A 23,231-nucleotide genomic window follows, 5' to 3' on the forward strand; every position below is an offset into this window, starting at 1 on the left:
CACGTTCTGCACATGTACCCCAGAACTTCATTATTGTCACTTTGCTGGATTCTTGGAGACGAAGTCCTCAGAGGAAGGGCCAAATGCGGTGGCTCACGCATATCAGAACCAGTATAATAATAAAAAAAAGGATTAAAAAAATAATAATTTAAAAAGATTAAAACACACACACACACACAAAGGCCTCAGGGGAAGAAACCAGGGGGTGGACACAGGCCTTCTGACAGTCAGCAAACCTCACAGGGTGCCTGTTTTGAGCCAGCCTTGATGCCAGCACCCGCTGGGGGTGAGGGGCATATTACATGCCAGGAGGCAGTTGGGCATGGAGGTCACGGGCACAGGGCCAGATGGGCTTGTGTTTGGGTCTTGGCGCTGGGGAATGCCTCCATATCTCTGAGACTTGCTTTCCTCTTTGAGGAATAGGGAGAAAAAAAAACTGCTTCTCCCATCAATGAGGGAACACAGATGGGTGAAGCGCAGATGTACATCGTACCTGTGCCATAGAATATTCTTGTTAAAAGTGGTGAAGGGCTGGGAGAGTAGTGGCTCACACCTGTAATCCCAGCTAATCGAGAGGCCAAGGCAGGAGGATCACTTGAGCCCATGAGTTCAAGACCAACCATATATAGCAATATATATAGCAATATAGTGAGACCCTGACTCTACAAAACTAAATAAAATTAGCTGGGCATGGTGGCATGTGCCTGTAGTTCTAGCTATGTGGGAGGCTAGCGTGGGAGGATCTCTTGAGCCCAGGAGTTGGAGGCTGCAGTGAGCTGTGATTGTACCACTACACTCCAGCCTGGGTGATAGAGTGAGACCCTATCTCAAAAAAACAAAACAGATAAGAAGTGGTGAAGACCATGGAGCCCTCTGTGGGAGCTGAGTGGAAAGGCTCAATCCCTGTCTGGGATGGGGGTGGTCAGGGTGGGCTTCCTGGAGGAGGTGATGGAGGGTGGGTAGGATGGAGCAGAGAGGATTACAAGGGAGATGGGTAGACAGTTTGGGGAATCCTGACCCCACCTCACTCTCAGGGTGGACTCTACGAGGCGGTGAATGAGGTCTACAAGAACCTCATCCCCATCCTGGAAGCCCACCGTGACTACAAGAAGTTGGCCGCGGTGCACGGCAAACTGCAGGAGGCCTTCACCAAGATCATGCACCAGGTGGGCCCAGGACCCCCTCCCCAGACCCCACCCTAAGCCCCACTCCTCATCCCCAGGGATCTGCTGACCTTGACCCTTCTCTCCCAACAGAGTTCCGGCTGGGAGGTGAGTCAGCCTCGGTGGACAACTAACTGCCTCTGGGACCCCCGTGATGACTGGCCAGCAGCCATCAGTGAACACCAGGGGGCGCTGGAGGAGCATGGCCGCTGGCCATTGGGGCTGGGGCTGTGGCCATAAGGCACCCACCCCATCACTTCCCTCCCTTCCCCAAAAATGCGCCACCCCCGCCCCCCCGCCCCAGATCTCGAGGGCAGCTTGTGACTCACCCAGCTGGGAGCTCTCCAGAGACACCCCTCCCTCTGCCAGGGCCAGCTTGGTCACTGCAGTGGGGTGGCAGGGTGGCTCTGACTCCCTCATGGTCTCTCTCATCTCTCCCCATCTATCACGTGGCTCTCCCTATCTTGGTATCTCTCTGTCTCTTAGTCTCTGTCTCTCCCTGCGTCCCCAGCTTCCAGCCTCCCCCAGGCTCTCCTCTGCTCCTCATTTCTGGTTAATGTGTCCCCCCGCTCCAGCAGCACTCCCCCCAATCCCGCTTCTTCTCTGCTTAGGTCTATTTTTAGGCATCTCCTAGTTTGGGGAGAATGTTCTGGCCAAAGATGGCAGAAACCCAGAGCCCAGGCAGGCAGGCCGGGTGGGAGCTGGGTGGGGAGGGCAGGTCCTCGTCGCCCCCACCCATCTCCCATCTCTGATCTCTCTCCCCACGGAATGATTCTCACGGGGCAGTGTTAACCAGGACCCTGGGGGTTGAGGGAACTCTGACCTCTGACCTCTCCCATGACATTGTCTCTCTGTCCCCCACACCTCTGACCCCACCATGTCTGCCCCACCCTCCCCGGATCGGCCTTGGTAAGTGAACATCCAGCCATTCCACTTCCTTTCCAGTCATGGGGTGGTGTTTTTGGGGTGGTACGGAGGGGGTTCCTTCTTCCAAACGTAGGGCTGGGGACAGGAGCAGGGGAATGCCATGGAACAAGGGAACCAGAGCGTCTGTCCTAGAGTGAGAGACAGCCATCCCCTTCCCTCAGTCATCCAAGCATTTATTGGGCACCTACTGTATACCCATTCTTGCGGGCATCAGGGCACGGGAAGGAGAATGCCCTAGAACAAAGGAGTCAGAGCCTCTATCCTAGAGTGATAGGCAGCCATCCTTCTCCTCAGCCATCCAAGCATTTATTGGGTACCTGCTGTATACCCTGTCCTATGGGCATTAGGGACACACCTGTGAACAATACAGCCCCAGTCCTAACTTCATATTGCAATCCATGCCCCGATGTTCTCAGAGCCCCCTGCCTGTGCCCATGCCCGGATGTTCTCGTGGTCCTCACACTCCCATCCTGATATTCGAGACCCCTATCTCTGGGGCAGGCAGACCTCCAGAAGGGGCCTCCCGGACAACCACACCCTTTCTCACAGCTCCAGCGCGTGTTCGGGACGTATTTCCGCGTGGGCTTCTACGGCGCCCGCTTTGGCGACCTGGATGAGCAGGAGTTTGTGTACAAGGAGCCATCGATCACGAAGCTGGCAGAGATCTCACACCGGCTGGAGGCATGTCCTTGTGGTGGGGGGTGGAACAGGGCATGGGGCTGCCTTGGGGCGGGAGTAGGGGCTGTCCCTGGGTGGCCCCGAGTCAGCCCTGTGTCTCCAGGAGTTCTACACGGAGAGATTTGGCGACGACGTGGTTGAGATTATCAAAGACTCTAACCCTGTGGACAAGTCCAAGCTTGACACACAGAAGGTGGGTCCCCCGACCATTTCCCCAAAATCCTAGATCCACAGAGACTCCAAGTACTGTTTCCTGGGGACCCTCAAATCCTCTTTCTCTGGGAAACCCCAAATCATATTTCACTGGGGGACCCCAAAACCTATTCCTCAGGGGATTCCCAAACATCCAGACATAGGAAGACCTGGAAATGACAAAGTTCCCAGATCCAGGGCTGCCCAGATCCCCTCTCTCCGGCACAGGGCCTGGGCTGTGCGTGCCGGGGCTGTGGGGCCCTCCTCACACCTGACCCTGCGCCCAGGCCTACATCCAGATCACGTATGTGGAACCGTACTTTGATACCTACGAGCTCAAGGACCGGGTGACCTACTTCGACCGCAACTATGGGCTTCGCACATTCCTGTTCTGCACGCCCTTCACGCCGGATGGGCGCGCACACGGGGAGCTGCCCGAGCAACACAAGCGTAAGACGCTGCTTAGCACCGACCACGCCTTCCCCTACATCAAGACTCGCATCCGTGTGTGCCACAGGGAGGAGGTGGGTGGGGACCCTGGGCCTGGAGGGGTGGGGAGGTGAGGGGACAACAGACCCTAGGAGGGGAGGGGAGGAGAGGGGAGGGAAGACACAGGGACCCAGACCCAAGGTGGCCCATGGATCTCAGACACAGAGAGGGGTGGCACAGGGACCCTAGACCAGAACCCCAGGGAGGGGAGGGAAGGACACTAGACCCAGGGAGACCTGGGAGGCAAGATACAGGGACCCCAGACCCAGCGTGGCCCAGAAATTCCAGACCCAGAAAGAGGAGGCAGAGGGAGCCCAGATCTAGGAAGGCCCAGGGAGGAGAGGTGTGGCCCAGGAAGAGACCCAGGTACCCCCAGAACTGGGCTGAGAAGATATGGAGACCCCGAATTCCAATCTCTAAACTGAAACCTCTACCCAGACCCAGGAGGACTCAGGGATTCTAGACTCACAAAGGGCAGGCACAGGGACTCCAAATCTAAGAAGGCCCAGGGAGGAGACACCCAGGGATCCCAGGCCCAGAGAGGAGAGGTGTGGACACGCTAGACCCAGAAATTGGCTCATGTACCCCAGAACCAGGTTGGGGACCCCAAACTCCAACTTCCCATCTCAAACCTCTACCTCCAGACCCAAGGAAGTCTGGAGACCCCAGATGTAAAGCCACTAAACCCCAGGGCACCAGACCCAGCAGACCCAAGGCTGGACCCCCCCCAAGTCAGACGCAGGAAGGACCCCAGATTCTGGTCATTGCCTGGGTTCTTGGACCCCTCTTGCTCCCAGTGGGGTCTGAGCTGCCCCCGACTGGCTTCGATCAGGACCTCCTCAGGCCCCAGCGAGTGCACACCCCTCCCCTCACCCCACAGACGGTGCTGACACCGGTGGAGGTGGCTATCGAGGACATGCAGAAGAAAACACGGGAGCTGGCCTTTGCCACCGAGCAGGACCCACCAGATGCTAAGATGCTACAGATGGTGCTTCAGGGCTCCGTGGGGCCCACCGTGAACCAGGCACGGCTGGTGGAAGGGGGATGCAGGCCGCACGGGGGACTCCAGGTGCCATGCAGCCTGGCTCACCAGTCCCTCTCACCCCACAGGGTCCCCTGGAGGTGGCCCAAGTGTTTTTAGCAGAGATCCCGGAAGACCCCAAGCTCTTCCGGCATCACAACAAATTGCGGCTCTGCTTCAAGGACTTCTGCAAGAAGTAGGCACGAGACCCCCCAGGAGGGGTCTCGTGCCTGCCTAACCTGCACAGACCTGCTCTCTGCCCACCTGACCTCTGCATGGCTCCCCTATCTGCCCGATTCCCATTAAGTCCACTCTCCCAACCTGACCTCCTATTGCGGGTCTTTCTGCAGGCCTGGCCCCGCCTAACGGATGCCCCCACCCCTAGTCTTGCTTTCAGTCCCGTGTGCGAGTCTCTTAGCATCTCCCACCCTCTGGCCCTCAGATGTGAGGATGCACTGCGGAAAAATAAGGCCCTGATTGGGCCGGACCAGAAGGAGTACCACCGCGAGCTAGAGCGCAACTACTGCCGCCTGCGGGAGGCTCTGCAGCCCCTGCTTACCCAGCGCCTGCCCCAGCTGCTGGCACCCACCCCACCTGGCCTCAGGTTCCTGACCTGGTGCCCCCATCCTAGAGACTACAGAGGGAATGCAGAGGCAGACCAGGACAGATACAGGATAGGGGCTATTGTACATATACACAGCAACATGTTTCCTGGTAGCTTGGACTTTGTTCGACTTTGTTTTGTTTCTGGTTTTTTTTAAGAGAGAGTCTCCCTCTGTCGCCCAGGCTGGAGTGCAGTGGTACAATCTCAGCTCACTGCAACCTCCACCTCCCAGATTCAAGTGATTCTCTTGCCTCAGCCTCCTGAGTAGCTGGGATTGCAGGCATCCACCACCACACCTGGCTAATTTTTTGTATTTTTAGTAGAGACAGGGTTTCACCATGTTGACCAGGCTGGTCTCGAACTCCTGACCTCAGGTGATCCACCCGCTTTGCCCTCCTAAAGTGCTGGGATTATAGCATGAGCTGCTTCAACTTTGCATAAGCGTCTGAATAAGTCATCCAGATGTACAAAGGCAGGGCAGGCTCTGAGCCATCATTTCCCAGATACATGAATTCATCTTTCTGAGCCTCCGTTTCTACATCTGTAAAATGGGGATGATTCATACCTTCCTTGGTGGACTACAAGAGAGAATCTGAGAATCCCACAGCAGGATCAGAGACAGGAGAGACCCCAGAAGGATCCTCGGGGGAAGAGGATGAGGATGTGGGCTGGGAGGTCTATGGAGTTGGGGGCCCCATGGCCATGCTGACCCACCCTCATTCTTTTCCCAGGAACTCCTTGAACAGAGCAAGTTTCCGAAAGGCAGACCTCTGAGCCCACAAGGACCAAAGCTGCACCTAGAGGAACCAGCACCCGGGCCTCAGCTATCTGTGCTGCGAGGGGAGTCTCCCCTGGTGCCCACTGGGCCGTGGGGTGACCACATTGTACTCGGTGCTGGGCCCTTTGCCTCTGTGTCCCCATCTGTATGCACTGATGCTTCCTCCCTTTTTTAATTTAAAATGGTTTTTATAAGCAACCTGTGCCATGTGGTGCGGTCACTAGGGGCTGGGTCACATGCTCATGACATGCTCACAGTCCACCGCCCCACATCCGCACATCCCTGCATCATCAGTGGAGACACCAAGAACATACTGGGTGCCAGGGACAGCGTGGTGACAACAGACACAAATTCCTGCCCTTGTGGAGCTGACATTCTAGCAGGGAAGGCAACACACAAATAATGTCACATGCCTGTGGGGAATAATAATACCTGGTTCTTGTTTGTTTGTTTTTAACAGACAGGCTCTCTCAGTCCCCCAGGCTGGAATGCAGTGTCACAATCATAGCTCACTGCAGCCTCAAACTCCGGGGCTCAAGCCTCCTGAGTAGCAGGGATTATAGGCACATGCCATTATGCCTGGCTTTTCTTTTTTTTTTTTTTCATACAGAGTTTCGCCCTGTCACCCAGTCTGCAGTGCAGTGGCGCAATCTCGGTTCACGGCAACCTCCACCTCCCAGATTCAAGTTATTCTCGTACCTCAGCCTCCCGAGTAGTTGGGATTATACATGTGCACCACCATGCCCGGATAGTTTTTGTATTTTTAATAGAGACCGGGTTTCACCATGTTGACCAGACTGGTCTTGAACTCCTGACCTCAGGTGATCCACCTGCCTCAGCCTCCCAAAGTGCTGGGATTACAGGTGTGAGCCATTTCTCGGCCCCAGGTGGTTTTTTTTAATTTTGTTTTTTGTAGACATGGGGTCTCGTCATATTGCCAAAGCTGGTCTCCAACTCCTTGGCTCAAATAATCCGCCCACCTTGGCCTCCCAAAGTGCTGCGATTACAGGCATGAGCCACTGCGCCTGGCCTAATTTTTTTTCACTTAAAAATTTTTTTTGTAGAGACAGGGTCTTGCTACGTTGCCCAGGCTGGTCTCGAACTCCTGAGCTCAAGCAGTCCTCCTGCCTCGGCCTCCCTAAGTGCTGAGATTACAGGTGTGAGCCACCTCACTGGCCTAATAATATTTATTAAGCCCTTGCTGAGTGGCTGGCTGTGTACTAAAGGGCTCCCAGAAAGATCTCTGCAAAAGTAGGACACTCCATTTATGAGACTTTTTAACCCGAGGGACCTCCTTCCTAATGGTTAGGCCCCACCCCAATGGTTACTGAATCTTCTCAACACTCCTATCAGGTAGCTAACATGATCATCACCATTTTACAGATGGGCAAACTGAGGCACAGAGCAGCAAGCTTGGTGGGTCTGGGATGGGAGTCCAGGTCTGGCTGGCTCCGGCGCCCAGGCCTGTGCAGCCTCCCCGCTCGCGCGGCAGTCACGCCACCGTGTGCCAGGCTTGCGCTGGGCCGCGTCCAGCCCTGGGCCTCCTGGGGGAAGGGTGACCTCCCGCCGCCGCGCCCCCCCGCGCGCCCTCCCCGAGCTGGGCCCCGGCCAGCTCCACCCCCTCCCGCCGCCGAGCCGTTCCGCCCCCCGCAGCGGCCCAGGGACAGCCGGCGGTGGGGGGGACCCTGCTTTGGGGACTTAGGGAGGAAGGAAGGAGGAGGCCGGACACCCCGGCGCGCACACACACACCTGCTGTCCAGGTGAGATCCAGTCTCCAACCAGCGTCTCTGCATCCCCACCCCCCACCGCGGCCCCGGCGCCCGGGCGGCGGGAGGGGGCGGGGCCGACTGGAGGGGCGGGGCCAGCAGAAGGGGGCGTAGTGCGGGCGGAGCCACCTCCAAGGGCCGGGCGCCCAGGCGGCGGCGCGCTCGAGGACGCTCGGGCGGCTGGACGCAGGGAAGGCAGCGGCCGGAGCGCGCAAGGCGAGTAGGACCCGGGGCTGGGTAGGGGTTCAAGTCCGGTTCGGGGATCGAGTGTGCACCGCCCCCCCCACCTACTACCCTACCCCCCCGCCTCCAACCCCGGGACACGACCTCGCTGGTCTCAACGAGCCGCTGCCTCCAACTCCACCTTCTGTGCCCAAACTTTCCAGACTTGGAGTGTCTCTGTTCCCGCGTCCCTGCTCCCTCCCCGTCTATGACCCCATACCCCCATCGATTCCTCCCAGTACCCCCATCGATTCCTCGTCCCCGGCCCGTCTCCCTGTCCTGGCTCCCCTCTGCCCCCTCTCCCCTGTCTCTGTCCCCCTTTCTTCCTCTGCTCCCCGCCCGGCTCTGCCCCCTCCCCGCACTGTCCCCCCTCACCCTCCTCCGCGGCCATGCCCCAGGCGGCGGGAAGGCGGCCGGGCGTCCGGCCGGGCTGGGCCTGGGCTTGGCGGCTGGGCCGGCGTGGGGAGCGGCAGCTGTTTGCCATTAGCCCGGGATCCCACAGGCCCCGCCCCCTCCCTGCACGGGGCGGGGTCCTTCTCGCCCCCTACCCCGAGTTTAGGGCGGAAAGACCCCCCCCCCCCGCCACCTCCAAGATGTGCAGGCCGGTCTTGGGTGGTGGGTTGGGGAGACCCGCGCCCCTTCCCTGAGCTCCCTACCTGTCCCCTCTTGTAGGCTGCCGTCTCTCCATCTGTGTCTTATTCTGTCGCCCTTTCTCCACTTCCCAGGGGTCCCATAGCGAGAGAAGGGTTTCAGCCACAGTCATCCATCTCCCCCACCACACCCCCTCATCTCCTTTCTCTTCCCCTTAGTCGGGAGTCGCTGGTCCTGATCGAGGGTGGTCAGATGACTGAGGACCCTCAGACCTCAGTCTCCATATCTGGCAAAGGGGTAGAGAGATCTGGTGTGGAGTCTGGGGGTGGTGACTTGGGGGACATTGGCGGGATCCACCAGGCTTAGGCTCCTGTTCAGGCCCAGCTACTTCCCCGTGGCCCCAAGGATCCTAGGCAAGCCACTGTACCTTTCTGTGCCCTCTGCATCCCCTGTCTGTGAAACGGGATGATAACTGCCCATCTTATGGAATTGTCACAACAATTAAAAGAGTTGATGTTAGGCTGGGTGCGGTGGCTCATGCCTGTAATCCCAGCACTTTGGGAGGCCAAGGCGGGTGGATCATCTGAGGTCAGGAGTTCGAGACCAGCCTGACCAAAATGGAGAAACCCCATCTCTACCAAAAATACAAAATTAGCCAGATATGGTGGCGCATGCCTGTAATCCCGGCTACTCAGGAGGCTGAGGCAGGAGAATCGCTTGAACCTGGGAGCCGGAGGTTGCGGTGAGCCAATATCATGCCATTGCACTCCAGCCTGGGCAACAAGAGCAAAACTCCGTCTCAGGAAGAAAAAAAAAAAAAAAAAGAGTTGGTATTATTATTACTGTTACTATACTGTTTGCCTGGCAGCACACTCACTCCCCTGCCCCCCTCTCCCCCTGACTATTCCAATCCTGCTCTAATCCTGCTTGCTGCCTGTATCTCCATGTCTCTTTGGTGGCCAGAAAATATTTTCAATCAACTTCCTGTTGCTCAGGGGCGAGTCTCTACGCAAATGGAAAACCAAATTTCCTGCAATTGGTGACCATGTATTCCAGGTGTTGAAAGACAGAGAAGCGAAGACAGAAACGTGGAAAGACAGAGAGAAAGACACGGAGAGAGACGCAGGACAGAGACGTGGAGAGAGACACAGAGAGACAGAGACGTGGAGAGAGACACAGAGAGACGGAGACGTGGAGAGACACAGAGAGACTTGGAGAGAGACAAAGCAAGACAGGACGGGAGAACAAGGACAAGCTCAGGTGCCCCGGAGCCCCAGCCCTGCCTTCATGCCCAGCAGGTGCCCTACCTGGCCCATCCTCCCAAGGTACCTGCTGCCCCCGCACTCAAAGGCCAGAAAGGATTAACTGATGGTGGGATGGGCTGGGGCCTCTGCAGCATGATGGCTGGAGGTCAGATAACAAAAAGGACCAGCCAAATTCAGACGGGTTATACTGGGGACAAAAGAGCCCTGGCCAGCCTCCAGGGCTGAGGGGGGTTTAATGAGAGGCTCTGATTGTCCCTCCCTTTTGCAGCCTCTAGGCGCCCCGTCTTACTTCCTCCCCTCCACCCGCAGGACTTCCTGGGTCTCCACCCGGCCCTCCATCCCTACTGCGCCCCTAAGCCCGGACGCATCCTAGGCGGGCAGGAAGTTCTGTGTAGCCCGGCAGTGAAACTGTTTATTTTTAGAGAAAATTGTTTCCATAAAGGGGAAAGGCTTCACTCCTAGCTGCCTCCCCAACTTTCCCTACCCCTTCCCCCCGACCTAGTCCAGGCCTGACCCAGCTCTCAGCTTTGGGGTCACTGGGGGTCCCCTTCACCATGCTTTGCTTCTCTTTGTTCCCCTCCATCTCTGTCTCCTCAGATCCTTGCAGGAAGACGAGGTTCCCGTCTTCCCCAACCCCTTAGCGCCTCAACCCCCATCCTTCCCTGTGGCCAGCTCCAGGCCTGGGCTGAGGGGAGGGGGTGCAGGAAGGGTGGGGCCTGTTGGGCTTGGGGCCCCCCAGCCCCAGAGCTATGTGGAGGCCGGGCTGTGGGAACAGCTGGAGCCTGTCCAGGGGCTGGACAGATGTTCATGCAGGCAGTGAGGTTTGATTTCTTTGTTCCAGACCTGCGGTGTGGGGGGGAGCCCTTCCACAGCCAGGCCGGGTGTGCGTCTATGAGTGGGTCCCAGACCTGGGTGGGGGGTTGGGTGAGCCAGCTGTGGAGGGGACTGGCCCCATCTCCTTCCCTCCCCCTACAGATCCTAACTCCTGGCGCCATGGTTCCCTTTCCCCAGGTAAGCCTCAGTCAGTGCTGCAGGCAGTCTGACTCGCAGTCCCTCAAGTGACTTCCAAGGAGCATCTGCAGACGAAGATGGCCCAAGTCCTGCACGTGCCTGCCCCCTTCCCAGGTCAGGGGACTCAGGGAAGAGGGCCCTGCCCTGGGGAGCTTCAGTTCTGGAGGCCTGAGGGGCCGAGGACTCTGCCCTGGGGACTTTGAGGGTGGGACGCAGCCCAACAATTAGACGTCTGAGGGAGGAGGCAGAGTCCTGCCCCGGGTGTCTGATGGGGAGGCACAGCCCTGCACTGGGAGGGTCTGAGAGCAGACAAGGTTGAGTACCAGCTGGGCTCCCATCTCTTGGGCAAATAAAGCCCAACTCTCCCCAGGCATCAGTCTTCACCCTGAGTATGGGGACAAGAGGATTCAAAGGTCCTGGTGTTTCTCCCACCCCCAGGGACCCCTGGCCCGGCCTCCCCGCCTGCCTTCCCTGCCAAGGACCCCGATCCACCCTACTCTGTGGAGACCCCCTATGGCTACCGCCTGGACCTGGACTTCCTCAAGTACGTGGACGACATCGAGAAGGGCCACACGCTGCGACGCGTGGCGGTGCAGCGCCGCCCCCGCCTGAGCTCGCTGCCCCGTGGCCCTGGCTCCTGGTGGACGTCCACTGAGTCGCTGTGCTCCAATGCCAGTGGGGACAGCCGCCACTCAGCCTATTCCTACTGCGGCCGTGGCTTCTATCCTCAGTATGGTGCTCTGGAGACCCGCGGTGGCTTCAATCCGCGGGTGGAGCGCACACTGCTGGACGCCCGTCGCCGTCTCGAGGACCAGGCGGCCACACCCGCCGGCCTGGGCTCCCTGACCCCCAGTGCGGCCGGCTCGACGGCCTCCCTGGTGGGTGTGGGGTTGCCACCCCCGACGCCACGGAGTTCGGGACTGTCCACGCCGGTGCCTCCCAGTGCCGGGCACCTGGCCCACGTGCGAGAGCAGATGGCGGGTGCCCTGCGGAAGCTACGGCAGCTGGAGGAGCAGGTGAAGCTGATCCCCGTGCTCCAGGTGAAGCTCTCGGTGCTCCAGGAGGAAAAGCGTCAGCTCACAGTGCAACTTAAGAGCCAGAAGTTCCTGGGCCACCCCACAGCGGGCCGGGGCCGCAGCGAGCTCTGCCTGGACCTCCCCGATCCCCCAGAGGACCCAGTGGCACTTGAGACCCGGAGTGTGGGCACCTGGGTCCGAGAACGGGACTTGGGCATGCCCGATGGGGAGGCTGCCCTCACCGCCAAGGTCGCTGTGCTGGAGACCCAGCTCAAGAAGGCACTGCAGGAGCTGCAGGCAGCGCAGGCCCGGCAGGCCGACCCCCAGCCCCAGGCCTGGCCACCGCCAGACAGCCCGGTTCGCGTGGATACCGTCCGGGTGGTAGAAGGGCCACGGGAGGTGGAGGTGGTGGCCAGCACAGCCGCTGGCACCCCTGCACAGCGGGCCCAGAGCCTGGAGCCTTACGGGGCAGGGCTGAGGGCCCTGGCAATGCCTGGTGGGCGTGAGAGCCCACCTGTGTTCCGCAGCCAGGAGGTGGTGGAGACGATGTGCCCAGTGCCCGCTGCGGCTACCAGCAACGTCCATATGGTGAAGAAGATTAGCATCACAGAGCGCAGCTGTGATGGAACGGCAGGTAAGCAGTCGCAGGCGGGGAGAATGGCTGGGGGTAGGGGGGCCCTCTTTCTTCCCATGGCTCATCCTGGACCCTCAGAATGCCAGGATCCAGGCGGGGTGCTGTGGCACATGCCTATAATCCCAGCACTTTGGGAGGCCGAGGCAGGCCTCTTGAGGTCAGGAGTTCAAGACCAGCCTGGCCAATGTGGTGAAACCTCATCTCTACTAAAAATACAAAAATTAGCCAGGTGTGGTGGCACGCACCTGAAACCTCAGCTACTCAAGAGGCTGAGGCAGGAGAATCGCTTGAACCAGGGAAGCAGAGGTTGCAGTGCCTGTAGACCCAGCTACTTGGAGGCTAAGGCGGGAGGATTATTTGAGCCTAGGAGGTCAAGGCTGCAATGAGCCGTGATTGCACCGCTGCACTCCAGCTTGGGCAACAGAGCGAGACTCTATCTCTTAATAACAACAACAAGAGATTTGTGCACCTGGATCCAGCCATGCCTGAAGCTGTCATCAGTTACATAACAACACATTTCCTTTTCACTGCTTAAACTGGTCCAAGATTGATTCCTGTCACTTACTGAATAAACAGGGAGGATTTCTGCCTGGTAAACCAACAGCCTTGGGGAACGTTCCCCCAAATACCTCCCACTTTCTGGATACTGACAAAGTGGCAGTCACCTAATTTCTCTGCATGGTTGCTACAGCTCTGAGGTTGGCTGCACAATTCTCCCCCTTTTGTGGATGACAAGACAGACTCTCTAAGAGTTGGAGTGATGTGTCTGGTGGAAGAAAATTAACGAGTGCCTCGTTAATTTTTTTTAATTTTTTGTAGAGACAAAGTCTCATTATGTTGCCCAGGCTGGTCTCAAACTTCTGGGCTCAAGTGATCCTCCTGTCTTGGCCCCCCAGAGTGCAGGGATTACAAGCATGAGCCACCATGCTGGCCTCAGTGCTCAGGTATCATCAGGAATCTAACTTGTTGCCTTTCTTTTTTTGTTTACCCTGGGAGCTTCTCTTTCAGGCAGGCAAGGGAAGGTGACCTCACTGCTCCAGGCATCTGTCTGTTCCGTTTAGTAGAGAGGGAGCTCCTTAGTCCAAAGAGCACCAGTAAAAATCCCAGAGGGGGCCCTCATTGGCTGGCCTGGGTCATGTGCCCATTGCTGAGCCAATCACAGTGCGGCGTCCCTGTCTGCCTAGCCATGGACACTGGGGGTAGGGGAGCCCCTCCCAAGCCCTGTGGCCTTTGAGGGAGGAAGGGGGTGCTTCCCAGAGGAAGTACTGAGTCCTGATGCCAGGAAAGGGGATGCCGGCTGTGCAGAATGTCAGCTGCCGGGTTGTCCTGAGGTCCCTGGGAGAAGGCACCCAAATGATTCATCATAATGACAGCTGGGCCAGGCGCGGTGGCTCATGCCTGTAATCCCACACTTTGGGAGGCCAAGGCAGGCGGATGGCTTGAGGCCAGGAGTTCAAGACCAGCCTGGCCAACACAGTGAAACCCTGTCTCTACTAAAAATAACAAAAATCAGCCGGGCGTGGTGGCACGCACCTATAGTCCCTGCTACTCCGGAGGCTGAGGCAGGAGAATCGCTTGAACCCGGGAGGCAGAGGTTGCAGTGAGCCAAGATCACACCACTGCCCTCCAGCCTGGGCAACAGAGTTCAACTGTATCTCAAAATAATTAATAATAATAATGACAGCTGGCCAGGCACGGTGGCTCATGCCTGTAATCGCAGCACTTTGGGAAGCAGAGGCAGGCAGATCACTTGAGGCCAGGAGTTCAAGACCACCCTGGCCAACATGGTGAAACCCTGTCTCTACTAAAAATACAAAAATTAGCCGGGCGTGTTGACGGGTGCCTGTAATCCCAGCTACTTCGGAGACTGAAGCACAAGAATCACTTGAACCTGGGAGCCGGAGGTTGCAGTGAGCTGAGATCATGCCACTGCACTCCAGCCTGGGCAACAGAGTGAAACTGTGTCTCAAAAATAATAATAATAATAATAATGATAATGACAGCTGTTCTTCTTGAAACATAGTCGGGGAGGCTCTGCCAGGTGGGTTCAAACTCATGCCGTGTGATACTGGGTGAGCAACGTCACCTCTCTAGCCCTAAACATCCCTATCTGTGAAGTGGCATGATAATGCTCTCCGTCTCTAGAGAGGTGGAGAATTTATGAATTAATGCACACGGTTAAGTACTGGTTGCAGCTTCTGCTGATAATGTTCTGGTCAGCCCTGTTTATACCTGGGGAAACTGAGGCTTGAGGAGATTCATTTGTCCTGTGTCACACAGCCAGGAAGTGGCTCAACTGAGCCAGTATCTAAACCCAGGACATCAAGCCTATCATCCTAGCACTTTGGGAGGCTGAGGTGGGTGGATCACCTGAGCTCAGGGGTTCAAGACCAGCCTGGCCAATATGGTGAAACCCCGTCACTACTAAAAATACAAAAATAAGCTGGGCATGGTGGCACACTCCCATAGTCCTAGCTACTCGGGAGGTTAAGGGAGGAGAATTGCTTGAACCTAGGAGATGGAGGCTGCATTGAGCCAACATCGCGCCACTGCACTGCAGCCTGGATGATAGTGAGACTCTATCTCAAAAAACAGAAAAAGAAAAAAAGTAAAAATAAATAAACCCAGGACAGCTTGAATCTGCCGCAGAGCTCAAAGGTAGGGCCCAAGTTCTCATCCCAGCCTCGGATATCAGGTGGCCAGAGCCCCTACCGACAGACCAGAGGGCACAGGCTGGAGGGCAGGGACCCAGCTGTGTTTTCTCGCTGGCCTGTGTTGTTCCTGGCCAGCTCTGGACACCACCCGCCTGTTCTATGTCTATCCCAAACACCCAACCCTGAGGTTCTGGCCCCCTGCCAGAGGCCCGCCTGGCTCAGCCTCGGAATCTCTGAGAGGCAACCACCATTCCAGACGTGCCTCCCAGAGCAGCTGGGAGGCCTTCTGCCTGCAGGACAAGCAGACATAGCGATGTCCACCTTTGCATGCAAGCTGCTGCCCTGAAAGTTCTTCCTGGAGTCTCATTTTATTCCCTTTTGCTGCAGGCAGCCCCAATCTCTGCCTTGCTTGGGCTGAGCTGGAATGTCTTAATTCATTTCTATATCTTCCTTTTTTTTTTTTTTTTTTTTTTTTTTTTTTTTTGACAGAGTCTTGTTCTGTCGCCCAGGCTGGAGTGCAGCGATGCAATCTCGGCTCACTGCAACCTCAGCCTCCCAAGTAGCTGGGATTACAGGCGGGCACCACCATAACTGACTAATTTTTGTGTTTTTAGTAGAGATGGGGTTTCACCATGTTGGTCAAGCTGGTCTCAAACTCTTGACCTCAGGTGATCCAACTGACTCGGCCTTTGAGCATGATTTAATCTCTCTGTGCCTCAGTTTCCTCATTTGCAAATTGGGGGTCCTGACGGCACAGTATCTCTGGAATAATGTGAGGCTTTAATATGTCAGTTTGGCCAGGCGCAGTGGCTTATGCCTATAATCCTAGAGCTTTGGGAGGCCAAGGCAGGAGGATTGCTTGAGGCCAGTGGGTCAAGGCTACGGTGAGTTGTGACCATACCACTGCACTCCAGCCTGGGCAAGACCAATCTTGTGGGCGGGAGTAGGGGGGAGAGAATCAGTTCATGTCAAGTGTTCACCGTGGTACCAGGCGTGTGTTGATACTTGGTGCTGAAGGTCAGCTCTTGGCTCTATAGCCTCTTAAAGGAGCATCTTTTTATCTTTTCTTTTTTTTTTTTTTGAGATGGAGTCTTGCACTGCCGCCCGGGCTGGTGTGCAATGGCTCTATCTCAGCTCACTGCAACCTCCGCCTCTCGGGTTCAAAAGATTCTCCTTGTCTCCTCCTCCCAAGGAGCTGGGATTACAGGCGCCCGCCACCACACCCAGCTAATTTTTGTGTACTTTTAGTAGAGATGGGGTTTCACTATATTGGCCAGGCTGGTCTTGAACTCCTGACCTCGTGATCTGCCGGCCTCGGCCTCCCAGAGTGCTGGGATTACAGGCGTGAGCCACCACACCTGGCCTCCAAGGAGCCTCTTTGAACAAAGACGTGAAAGGAAAGAAGTCACCAAAAGAGGTGGAAAAAATAATGGTCCGGGGAGGAGCACAGCAGGGACAAAGGCCCTGAGATAAGCAGAGGCTCGGGCTTATCAAGGGGCTGAACAAACTGGAATGAGCTACTGCACCCAGCCTAAATTTAAAAAAAAACAAACAAACTTATTTTGGGCCGGGTGCGGTGGCTCACGCCTGTAATCCCTGCACTTTGGGAGGCCGAGGTGGGCAGATCACCTGAGGTCAGGAGCTCAAGACCAGCCTGGACAACATGGCGAAACCCCGGCTCTACTAAAAATACAAAAATTAGCCAGGCGTGGTGGCGCACACCTGTAATCCTAGCTACTTGGGAAGCTGAGAAAGGAGGATCGCTTGAACCGGGGAGGTGGAAATTGCAGTGAACTGAGATGGCATCGCTGCACTCCAGCCTGGATGACAGAGTGAGACTGAGACTCCATCTCAAAAAAAAAATTTTTTATTTTGGCCTTCAGGAGTCCAAAACTGAATTCATCTCATTCCTTAGCTCCTGACAACCATCCACGTTAGCCTGTGCAGAACACTTCTCTTGTATTATTATTTTTTCATCTTCAACCTCCACCTTCACCCTTCAATGCTAAAGGTCAGTAAATATTTTCACTTTGGCGGGTCATACAGTCTCTATTGCATTGATTCAACTCTACCTCAGTTCTTTTTTCCTCCCCACTTTATTTTTATTCCTTTTATCCTTTTTGTTGAGATGAGGTCTCACTATGTTGCCCAGGCTGGCTTCAAACTCGGGGACTGAAGTGATCCTTCCACATCAGCCTCCTGAGTAACTGGGATTACAGGCATGTGCCACTATGCCCAGCTTTTTCTGGTTTTACTGATGTATACTTAATATGCCCCAAAAATGCACATATTTAATGTATACGTTTTTGAGTTTGATGCTTCAGTGCCTTCATTTTGCAGTTGCAAAAGCAGCCATAGACAATATGGAAATGAACGAACATGGCCGCATTCCAATAAAACTTTATTTACAGACCCTGACATTTCTATTTCACATACTTTTCATAAGTCCCAAATTAAATTCTTCTTTCCCATCCATTTAAAAATGTAAAAACAGCACCCACAGTCTGAAGCTCACCACCCTCCGCTCTCCACCATCAGTGCCACCCCCACCCCATCTAATACCATTCCTTACAATCCACCTTCCAGAAACTTATTTAGACATTTGAGTGTCCTTGAAAAATATGCCTTGTGCGTGCTTCATTTCCTTAAATGGTGGTGTGCTTCAGAAAAACAAAAATCTCTTTCTGTTTCTTATTTTTTCCTCTCCTTACGCTATTTTTGAACTCTCCACACTGATGTTTGTAAATCTAGTTTGTCACTTTTTATTTTCTTTTTTTTCTTCCTTTTTTTTTTTTTTTTTTTGAGACGGAATCTCGCTCTGTCGCCCAGGGTGGAGTACAATGGCGTGATCTCTGCTCACTGCAACCTCCGCCTCCCAGGTTCGAGCAATTCTCCTGCCTCAGCCTCCCAAGTAGCTGGGATTATAGATGTGTATCACCATGCCTGGCTAATTTTTGTATTTTTAGTAGAGACGGGGTTTTCACCACGTTGGCCAGGCTGGTCTCGAACTCCTGACTTCATGATCTGCCCACCTTGGCCTCCCAAAGTTCTGGGATTACAGGCGTGAGCCACTGCACCCACCTACCCTCTTCTCTAATCCCCCCACAGTGGGTATCTGGTTACTTCTAATTTCCGGCCACCACAAACAATGCTGGAGTCATCGTCACACATCCCCTCCTGTGGGACTGCCCATTCCTAGAGGATTTGCAACTTCACTCCAAGTCCTGTCTGATCCTTTCCAAAAAAGCCTCTCCCTGTCTGCATTCCTAACACTGTGCTCCGGTACAAGGTGTCCATTTTCTCATATCCTCACTAACATACGGCTTTATCTGTCTTTCTAATTTTTCTTCCTTTTTTTTTTTTTTTTTTTTTTTGAGACAGAGTCTCACTGTGTCGCCCGGGCTGGAGTGCAGTGACCGGATCTCAGCTCACTGCAAGCTCCACCTCCCGGGTTTACGCCATTCTCCTGGCTCAGCCTCCCGAGTAGCTGGGACTACAGGCGCCCGCCACCTCGCCCAGCTAGTTTTTTGTATTTTTTAGTAGAGACGGGGTTTCACCGTGTTAACCAGGATGGTCTCGATATCCTGACCTCGTGATCTGCCCGTCTCGGCCTCCCAAAGTGCTGGGATTACAGGCTTGAGCCACCACGCCTGGCCGTCCTTTTTTTTTTTTTGAGACAGAGTTTTCACCTTTGCTGCCCAGGCTGGAGTGCAATGGCGCGATCTCGGCTCACTGCATCCTCCATCTCCCGGGTTCAAACGATTCTCCTGCCTCGGCCTCCTGAGTGTCTGGGATTACAGGCACGCGCCACCATGCCCAGCTAATTTTGTATTTTTAGTAGAGACGGGTTTCTCCAGGTTGGTCAGGCTGGTCTCCAACTCCCGACCTCAGTTGATCTGCCTGCCTTGGCCTCCCAAAGTGCTGGAATTAACAGGCATGAGCCACTGCGCCTGGCCTCTTCTTTCTTTCTTTTTCTTTTTTGAGACAGAGTCTTGCTCTGTTGCCCAGACTGGAGTGCAGTGGCGCGATCTTGGCTCACTGCAACCTCCGCCTCCCAGGTTCAAGCGATTCTTATGCTTCAGCATCTCTAATAGCTGGGATTACAGGCATGCCACCACGCCTGGCTGATTTTTGTATTTTTAGTAGAGAGGGGGTTTCACCATGTTGGCCAGGCTGGTCTCAAACTCCCGACCTCAGGTGATCCACCCACGTCGGCCTCCCAAAGTGCTGGGATTACAGGTGTGAGCTACCACGCCCGGCCCTATCTTTCTAAATTTTTTATCCATCTGATAGCTGCTACATAATGGTATCTCCTCATTGTTTTGTTTTTTGAGACAGGGTCTCATTGTGTCACCCAGGCTGGAGTGCAGTGGCACGGTCACAGTTCACTGCAGCCTCAACCTCTCAGGCTCACGTGATCCTTCTACCTCAGCCTCCCGAGTAGCTAGGACTAAAGGCATGTGCCACCACATTCAGGTAATTTTTTTTAGAGATGGGGTCTTGCTCTGTTGCTCAGGTTGGTCTCGAATTCGAGGGCTGAAGTGATCCATCTCAGCCTCCCAAAGTCCTGGGATTGTAGATGCGAGCCTCGGAATTCAGCCCTCCTTATTGTTTTCATTGGCATAGCTCTGATAGGCAGTGAGAGATATGGCTTCTCTGTGTGTGCCTAATAAGGTTCCTCTGTAAGTCAATTACTTGTAGCCTTTCTCCATTTTTTCTCTGAGCAGTTTTTAGAAGTTCCTGGTATCTTCCAGATTCAAAACTGGCAAACTATGGCCTATGGGCCAGATACAGCCCGAAATCTGTTTTTCTACAACCCACAGCTAAGAATGATTTTTTTACATTTTTTTTAAATGGTTGAACGATTTAAAAAGTATATTTTGGGCCAAGTACAGTGGCTCATGCCTGTAATCCCAGCACTTTGGGAGGCCGAGGCCAAAGGATCACTTTAGGCCAGGAGTTTGAGACCAGCCTGGGCAATATAGTGACACCACGTCTCTACAAAAAAAAAGTAAAAAAATTAGTTTGGCATGGTGGCCTGCAGCTGTAGGCCCAGCTACTCAGGAGGGTGAGGCAGAAGGATTCCTTGAGCCCAGGAATTTTATGGTTGTGGAGATGGGGTTCCACCATGTTGCCCAGGCTGGTTTCAAACTCCTGGGCTGAAGCGATCCACCTGCCTCGGCCTCCTAAAGTGCTGGGATTACAGGCATGAGCCACCATGCCCAGCAAGCGCAGGATTTTGAGGCTGCAGCAAGCTATGGTTGGACTCGAGCCTGGGCAACAGAAGTTGCCTGAAGTAGACTGGGCATGGTGGCTCACCTGAGGTCAGGAGGTGGAGACCACCCTGGCCAACATGGTGAAACTCGTCTCTACAACAGTACAAAAATTAGCCGGCCATGATGGCGGGTGCCTGTAATCCCAGCTTCTCGGAAGGCTGAGGCAAGAGAATCGCTTGAACTTGGGAGGTGGAGGTTGCAGTGAGCTGAGAACACGCCATTGCACTCCAGCCTGGGCAATAAGAGCGAGGCTTCGTTTCAAAAAAAAAAAAAAGGTGCCTGAAGTCACTGCCTGTTTCTCTGTTGGGGCAGAATGGGCTTTGGGTGCTGCTCTAGTTTATTTTTTGATTTTTTCACATTAAAAAAAAAAATAGACACAGAGTCTCGCTCTGTCTCAAAACAAATAATATTTCTTGACCTGAACAAGATAATGATTGGATACAGCCACGCGGAAGCGTTTACATACTGTCGGTGGCTGGTTTTGTGTTAGAACTATGCCACAGTTGAGCAGTTGCAACGAAGTCCTTGTGTTTGACGTAACCAAAAATGTTTGCTATCTAGCCCTTCCCAGAAAGTTTGTTGACCCTGTTCTAGAAGATTATCCCTTGCCAATTTTTGCCTGTGCCAATCTCCGGCACTCCCCCACCGCACCCATGAGGATCTTACAGGTCTTCATTTTTGTTTTTGTTTTTGTTTTTGAGACGGAGTCTTGCTCTGTCATCCAGGCTGGAGTGCCGTGGCACGATCTCAGCTCACTGCAACCTCCGCCTCCCTGGTTCAAGCAATTCTGCCTCATCCTCCCAAGTAGCTGGGATTACAGGTGCCTACCGCCATACCCAGCTAACTTTTGTATTATCAGTAGAGACTGGGTTTCACCATGTTGGCCAGGCTGATCTCAAACTCCTGACCTCAAGTGATCCGCCCACCTTGGCCTCCCAAAGTGCTGGGATTACAGGTGTAAGCCACCACGCCTGGCCAGAAGTTTTCGTTTTGAATATAGTTAAAACCATTATTGTGCTTGGAGGAATTATTATTATTTTTTGAGACGGAGTCTCGCTCTGTCCCCCAGGCTGGAGTGCAGTGCCATGATCTTGGCTCACTGCAAGCTCCGCCTCCAAGGCTCACGCCGTTCTCCTGCCTCAGCCTCCCGAGTAGCTGGGACTACAGGCACCCGCCACCACTCCCGGCTAGTTTTTTGTATTTTTAGTAGAGACAGGGTTTCACCATGTTAGCCAGGATGGTCTCGATCTCCTGACCTCATAATCTGCCTGTCCCGGCCTCCCAAAGTGCTGGGGTTACAGGCGTGAGCCACTGCACCCAGCCCTGGAGGAATTTTTAAAAGAATTTTAACGGGGCACATTGACTCAACACCTGAAATCTCAGCACTTTGGTGGGAAAATTGCTTTGAGTCCAGGAGTTCAGGGCCAGCCTAGGCAACATAGTAAGACCCCCATCTCTACAAAAAATATAAAAATTGGCCGGGCACAGTGGCTCATGCCTGTAATCTCAGCACTTTGGGAGGCCAGAGTGGGCAGATCACGAGGTCAGGAGTTCGAGACCAACCTGGCCAACATAGTGACACTCCATCTCTAATAAAAATATAAAAAAATTAGCCGGGCATGGTGGTGGGCACCTGCTACTACTCAGGAGGCTGAGGCAGGAGAATCGCTTGAACCCGGGAGGCGGAGGTTGCAGTGAGCCGAGATGGCCCCACTCCACTCCAGCCTGGGGTGACAATGCAAGACTCTGTCTCAAAAAAAGAAAAAATTAGCCAGGTATGGTGGTGCATGCCTGTAGTCCCAGCTACTCGGGAGGCTGAAGTGGAAGGATCACTTGAGCCCAGGAGTTCAAAGCTGGAGTGAGCTGTGATCATGCCGCTGCACTCCAGCCTGGACAGCAGAGTGAGACCCTGTCACTGAATGAATGAATGAATGAATGAATGAATCTTTCCCCTTCCTGAGTCCCTGATATTCTGCTACATTATTTCCCTTTAGCTTTGTAGTTGTACTTTGATCTTAATTCTTCACAATTTGTTTCTTGTGTATGGTGTGAGACAGGGATCCAGCTTGGCTCTTCTCATGTAAAGTAAGCTGCTTCTCCCAAAACCACACCACAGAATCCACTGTCTCCCACTGGCTTGTGGAAACCCCCTCTGTCTTACCCTCAGTGCCCAGTGCTGGGCTGTCTTCTCTCTCCCATTGGTCCATTTGTTAATGTAAAAATGCCCTTCTGTTCTCATGGTTGTGACTTTGAAGTATGTTTAACTCTCTCACAGACCAACTACTCCATCTTTGTTCTTTTTCTGTAGAATTGTCTTAGCTCATCATGGACTTCAGTTCTTTTGTGTGAATTTTAGTATCAGTTGGCCCCATTCCCCAGTGGGATAACAATAAGTATGATCAATTTTATTATTACTTGTTGTTATTTTAGCATTCTGTGTCTAACCTTGAATTCCTTAGACTGGAAGGAGCCATCCCAGGTTTTGAAGTCACTGCCTACTTTTCTGTTGGGGCAAAATGGGCTTTGGTTCTGCTCTAGTTTGTTTGGATTTATTTTTTTCACTTTTTTTTTTTTTTTTTGAGACAGAGTCTTACTCTGTTGCCCAGGCTGGAGTGCAGTGGCATAATCTCGGCTCAATGCAATCTCTGCCTCCTGGGTTCAAGCGATTCTCCTGCCTCAGCCTCCCAAGTACCTGGGACTACAGGTGCATGCCACCACGCCTGGCTAATTTTTTATATTTTTAGTAGAGATGGGGTTTAACCATGTTAGCCACGATGGTCTCAATCTCCTAACCTTGTGGTCTGCCTGCCTCAGCCTCCCAAAGTCCTGGGATTAGAGTTGTGAGCCACCGCCCCTGGCTTTTTTTTTTTTTTGCTTTTTTTTTTTAATATAGGGTCTAGGCCGGGCACAGTGGCTCACGCCTGTAATCCCAGCACTTTTGGAG

General features: G+C 54.3%; 2 protein-coding genes across 3 annotated transcripts in view; both read left to right on the plus strand.

Moving 5' to 3' along the window:
* Window positions 1–6,050, plus strand: part of DOCK6 (dedicator of cytokinesis 6) — a 66,727-nt gene extending 60,677 nt beyond the window's left edge. Inside the window, exons 38-46 of the mRNA XM_026455625.1 lie at window positions 1,035–1,166; window positions 1,257–1,271; window positions 2,646–2,771; window positions 2,872–2,961; window positions 3,248–3,484; window positions 4,330–4,473; window positions 4,560–4,666; window positions 4,913–5,074; window positions 5,806–6,050. Coding sequence (XP_026311410.1) covers window positions 1,035–1,166; window positions 1,257–1,271; window positions 2,646–2,771; window positions 2,872–2,961; window positions 3,248–3,484; window positions 4,330–4,473; window positions 4,560–4,666; window positions 4,913–5,074; window positions 5,806–5,848 — 1,056 coding nt within the window. The 3' untranslated portion in view covers window positions 5,849–6,050. The remainder of the gene's footprint in view (window positions 1–1,034; window positions 1,167–1,256; window positions 1,272–2,645; window positions 2,772–2,871; window positions 2,962–3,247; window positions 3,485–4,329; window positions 4,474–4,559; window positions 4,667–4,912; window positions 5,075–5,805) is intronic.
* A 3,376-nt stretch (window positions 6,051–9,426) lies between these two features.
* The window catches only part of KANK2 (KN motif and ankyrin repeat domains 2), a 32,616-nt gene continuing 18,811 nt past the window's right edge, over window positions 9,427–23,231 (plus strand). Inside the window, exons 1-3 of one of the 2 annotated variants that reach the window (XM_031934820.1) lie at window positions 9,427–9,756; window positions 10,708–10,821; window positions 11,146–12,357. In XM_031934820.1, coding sequence (XP_031790680.1) covers window positions 10,785–10,821; window positions 11,146–12,357 — 1,249 coding nt within the window. In that variant the 5' untranslated portion in view covers window positions 9,427–9,756; window positions 10,708–10,784. The remainder of the gene's footprint in view (window positions 9,757–10,707; window positions 10,822–11,145; window positions 12,358–23,231) is intronic. The other variant, XM_031934821.1, reaches the window with a different exon arrangement.

The sequence above is a fragment of the Piliocolobus tephrosceles genome, chromosome 21 (genome assembly GCF_002776525.5).
Source record: "Piliocolobus tephrosceles isolate RC106 chromosome 21, ASM277652v3, whole genome shotgun sequence".
In the NCBI taxonomy this organism is placed as follows: Eukaryota; Metazoa; Chordata; class Mammalia; order Primates; family Cercopithecidae; genus Piliocolobus; species Piliocolobus tephrosceles.